This window comes from Lepidochelys kempii, chromosome 8 (genome assembly GCF_965140285.1).
Source record: "Lepidochelys kempii isolate rLepKem1 chromosome 8, rLepKem1.hap1, whole genome shotgun sequence".
In the NCBI taxonomy this organism is placed as follows: Eukaryota; Metazoa; Chordata; order Testudines; family Cheloniidae; genus Lepidochelys; species Lepidochelys kempii.
In genome coordinates this window covers 7,055,584-7,060,320 of record NC_136387.1, presented here as the reverse complement: position 1 = coordinate 7,060,320, position 4,737 = coordinate 7,055,584, and the positions used below count along the sequence as shown (strand labels likewise).

General features: G+C 52.7%; 1 protein-coding gene across 1 annotated transcript; it reads right to left on the bottom strand.

The window, feature by feature from the left end:
* Positions 1–290: 290 nt before the first annotated feature.
* On the bottom strand, positions 291–4,510 carry ARSI (arylsulfatase family member I). The gene is made up of 2 exons (XM_073358126.2): positions 4,191–4,510; positions 291–1,875 (listed from the first exon to the last, which is right to left on the bottom strand). Exons 1-2 carry the CDS (start codon positions 4,508–4,510, stop codon positions 474–476), a joined length of 1,722 nt encoding a protein of 573 aa, XP_073214227.1. The 3' UTR covers positions 291–473.
* Positions 4,511–4,737: the final 227 nt, after the last annotated feature.

The window sequence follows — 4,737 nt, the reverse complement described above, 5'->3', positions numbered from 1 at the left end:
GAACCACTTGAGAACATCCTCATGCAGCTTCAAGTACCGTGGGTTTGATCTGCGTCTAAAGCTTTGCTCCCAGGATGGTGCGTTTGAACTGGTCCCTGGGTTGATCGCTTACGGCAAGTTTCATTCTTTTGCACTGGAACGGGCTAGACAGCTCGACAACCAGCAACCGATGTAACGTGCACTGAACAGATTGCAGGACCCCCGTCGCTCTCCCTCGCCCACCCTAACCTGGACACCTGCTCCTTGCAGACCGGATGGCTATCCCTACAGGTTGCTCAATTTGGGGGAGTCCGGAGGGAAAGACATCGGGGGGCTTTTGTGACTGGCTGGCCTTGTGCGCGGGTCCACTGGTGCAAGGGAAAGTGAGAGTGCGCTGCTGTCTCTGTGGCCATCTGCCTCTCTCCTTCCCATTGTCCTGGCCATTTGGAACACCCACCTTGAGCGGCTGCGTCTGGAGCTCTGCGGAAGCCCCATCAGATGCGGTTTGACATCAGCCTGGTGTTCAGCTTCCGGAAAAAGGAGCGCAGTTTGCAGATCTTGCACGTCTTCTTCTTGTTTTTATTTCTCAGCGGCCCACCACCTCCCTCCCAATCCTCCGCTTCCTCCTCGCTGGCCCACGGCCCCCAGGCACCGCCGTTGAAGTCCGGGTGGGCCCGGGGGTTCTCGGCCGGGTACCTAACCGGGATCGCAGTCCGGTTGTAGTGGACGAGCCTCTTCAAGAGAGCCCTGACCACGTCTGGGCGCTGGTCCGACAGGTCGTCGCGCTCGTAGGGGTCAGCCGAGATGTTGAAGAGCCAGACGGATTTGCGCACGCTATCCGTCAGCCGCTCCAGGTTCCACCAACTCCCTGGGAAGTTGGTCAGCATCTGCGGAGGGATCCAGTCGCTGTAGCCAGGGTCACCAGTCAGAAGCTTCCATTCCCTCACCCGTATGGAGGCCTGCACAGCTGTGTTCCATATGCCAAAGCCGCCCTCCAGTGAGCCGTGCTTGGCGTGGTTGTAGAGGGGGTCGATGTTGTGTAGGATTTCAGTGCGCGGGGACTCCTTGCCCTCGCTGATGGCCGGCCACACATTGTACCCATCCAGGCCCTTGGCTTCAGACACGTTGCCCCCAGCCAGGGTCACCAGCGTAGGGTACCAGTCTGTGATGTGGACCAGCGCCCAGCTGGTCCTACGCTTGCGTTTGATCAGGGGGCTGTGGACAAAGCCGATGCCGCGGACCCCGCCTTCCCAGTAGGTCCCTTTGCGGCCTCGCAGAGGCCAGTTGCTTCCCCCGGAAAACGTCTGCCCGCCGTTGTCCGTGGAGAACACAATCACACTGTTGTCATAGTAACCGTACTTCTTGAGTGCCCAGGTGATGTTCCTCACGGCCTCATCCATGCACGTCACCATCGCGGCGTATTTGCGCCGAGCCACGTTGCCCATGGAGCGGTAGCGGTAGATGTACTCTTTGGGGGACTGCAGGGGCGTGTGCACGGCTTGGAACGCCACATAGATAAAGATGGGCTCCTTGGGGTTATGGGTGGCCAGGATCTTGTTCACTCGCTGGGCATAGAGGAAGGTTGAGTACTTCCCACTCTGGTCCCACGCTACGTTCTCCCCTTCGTGCAGGTCATAGCCACAGACGCCGGGTCCGTCGCAGTTGTCGTAAGTGTAGTAATCCACGTTGCCTGTCAGGGAGCCCAGAAAGGTGTCGAAGCCTCGCCGGGTGGGCAGGCATTCCTTTTTGTAGAAGCCAAGGTGCCACTTGCCCACCATGTGCGTCGAGTAGCCGGCTTCCTGCAGCTTTTGGGGCAGCGTGACCTGATCCAGGGGCAGACAGTTGGGCTGCCGGGGCCGGATGATGGAGTGCTGAAGGCCCGTGTGGATCTGGTACCTGCAAGGGGAATGAAGAAAAACAAAAAGAGAAATTAGTTCTGATCCAGAAAAGCTCTGAGCCTCCATTCCTTAGTGGAGCCTGCCTGTGTGCCTGGGAGAGGAAACACATTGCACTAGTTTTGACATGGCAGACCCCTATTTAACAGCTGTCCCAACCCACACTCCTGTCCAAGTTGCTCTATCTAAATCCATTGCATCCACTATCATTTGGAAAGCCGGTTATGTATCCTACAGGAACAAACTGTGCAAAATCAGTTCAGTAAATGCCCCTCCAGCCAGCAGTGCAGGATAGTCATTGGGCTGCTCTCCTGTAAAAAGCTAGATTACTTGTGTTGCATGAGTCATCCCGTTGAGGTCAGTGGGGCTACTTGTGTGAGCAAGGGCTCAACAAGATGAGTAAGGCTTGCACAATCTAGCAGTTTGCTGTGTGTCCATAGGGCGACTAAGTCGGTCCTGGGAATATTAGCTTCCTTCCTCCCATTCCCAAATTCAGGTAGTTTCTCTCTTCTAGTAGCACTCAGGTGGCATCTGTTCTATCCAGACCCTTAGCACCAAGAGACTGAGATGAGACAGGCTTCATACAATGAACACTGATCTCCAAGTGCTGTCATAGTTTTCCTGTAGACATGCAGCATACCCTAGAGACATGCAGCCATGGGCTGCCACCACAAGATGCATCTACAGTGAAAGCACTATATGGCTCAATAGAGAGTCAGCCTGCACCCTCTACAGGAGAAGACTATGGACTTAGAGGTGGTTGCACATACCTCCCTCACAGTGCCATTGTGAATAACGGCCAAGCAAGTAGGAAAAGCACTAAAAACATGTCAAGTATTGTTATTACTACTATGAGAGGAAAGCCTCCTATGGCCTCATGGTCCAAGCAAACACCACATGGACGATGCCACTCTATGACCCCATGAGTCAGTGTAAAGGGAAGAAAGGATCATATAATGCACAGCCACAGAGACTATCACATTAACACCATGGCCATGCAGATACCAGCTCTTTCTTTCCCAGTTGTTCGCAAAGGTTGCAGCCGTCTCCCTCCATTTTGGGGGTCGATGGAGGAGCCGGAGGTTCTCCCTTTTCAGGTGGTTATTAATTTGTGTTATAGCCATCAGTTTCCAAAGGCTCTGCAGACATGGGCACGCACCATTTGAGCCGCTTTACAGAAGGGAAGCCTGAGGTACAGGTACAGGCTACGACTGTCAAATACAGCCAGTGATTTTGGTGGCCTACCTGAAGGCACCTTTAAAACTTTTGGCCTAAGTGACTTGCCCAGCACTCACACAGCAAGTCAGGAATAGATCCTCATATTTCCGGACTCCCAACCTGATGCCTGGTCGCCTAGATCAGTGGTTTTCAACTAGGGGTCCAGGGCCCCCTGGGGGGCCACAAGCAGGTTTCAGGGGGTCTGCCAAGCAGGGCCAGTGGTAGACTCGTTGAGGCTCAGGGCAGAAAGCTGAAGCCCGACCTCATGGGACTGAAGCCTGGATCCCTGAGCCCTGCCACCCGGGGCTGAAGCCGAAGCCTGAGCAACTTAGCTTTGCGGGGGCCCCTGTGGCATGGGGCCCCAGGCAATTGCCCTGCTTGCTACCCCCTAACGCCAACCCAGGCTTTTATATGCAGAAAACCAGTTGTTGTCGCACAGGTGGGCCGTGGAGTTTTTATAGCATGTTGGGGGGAAACAGGACTCAGAAACAAAAAAGTCGAGAACCCCTGACCTAGATCATGCTATATCTCTTTAAGTACTTATCTGGACCCGCATTCCCACAGTGTCTGAACACTCACAATCTTTATTATTTATCCTCACGCATCCACGTGGGGCAGGGCAGGGCTTTTATCCCCATTGTACAGGTGGGAAATGGAGACACAGAGAGATTAAATGACTTGCCTGAGGTCACACAAGTCCATGGTGGAGCAAGGGCATGGATCCCTCTCTCCCAAGTTCTTGGCTAGCACCCTAACCACTGAACCACCAGGGCTAACGGACCACATTTAGCCCTGGCATAATATAATTTGACTTCAATGGGAGTTGTGCCTGCTTACACAGAGCTCAGTTTGGTTCAAGATCCCTGCCCCATGGAGTCTACAGTGTAAAGTTTCAAGCAATTTATTACACAGTACACAAAACAATTCTTTTCCAAGGGATTCTTCCTAAGAGAGCCTCAAGGTTTTACTACTTGGGTATTTTCCATAGGGCTATCTCATAAACACCTGCCCACAGTAAGCTGGAATTAACTGGTCAGAAGAGAAGGGAAGAAACTGTTAAGTTTCCCAGGACCGTGACAGGTGAAGTTGTTGTCTTACCTCCCTGTTATAAGTTGGCTCCTGGATGGGGTACAGATGGGCTGGATGTAATAATTCTCCAGTTTAACTCCTTCGGCTGCTAGCCGGTCTAGCATTGGTGTCTGTATGTCGGAGTCATGGTACCCGATATCATGGTACCCCTGGTCATCAGTCAGAATGAAGATGATGTGAGGCGGTCTGGAGAAGGCAGGAGGGAGCGATTTCTCCATTGGGTCCATGGAAAAGTCCCTTACCAAACTGGGTTTCATCCAGTCCCAGGACAAGTAGCCAAAACTAAGCAGGCTGACTAGTGAGAAACCTGTGAGAGCATAAACAGCCATGCTGGAGCAAGCATTCAGACTTCTAAGGGTGGTTATTGTCCAAGCATCTTCCACTGAGAAAGAGGAATAGGAGACCTCTTCCTCCTTCAAAAAAAATCACAATCTACCCTCCCACCCTAGGGTCTGTTCTTTCAAATTCCTTTGGCAAGTTTTATAGAAACAACTCTCTCTCTCTTTAAAAAAAAGAAGAAGAAGTAATTAAATCCACCAGTGCTGTAGAGCTGTTT

What these genes read in the sequence shown, in the direction of transcription:
- ARSI (XM_073358126.2), bottom strand. Translation starts at nt 4,510, where the DNA reads ATGGCTGTTTATGCTCTCACAGGTTTCTCACTAGTCAGCCTGCTTAGT. An exon ending in AGCCAACTTATAACAGGGAG is followed by an intron (nt 1,876 to 4,190) that starts GTAAGACAACAA and finishes TTCCCCTTGCAG; the next exon opens with GTACCAGATCCACACGGGCC.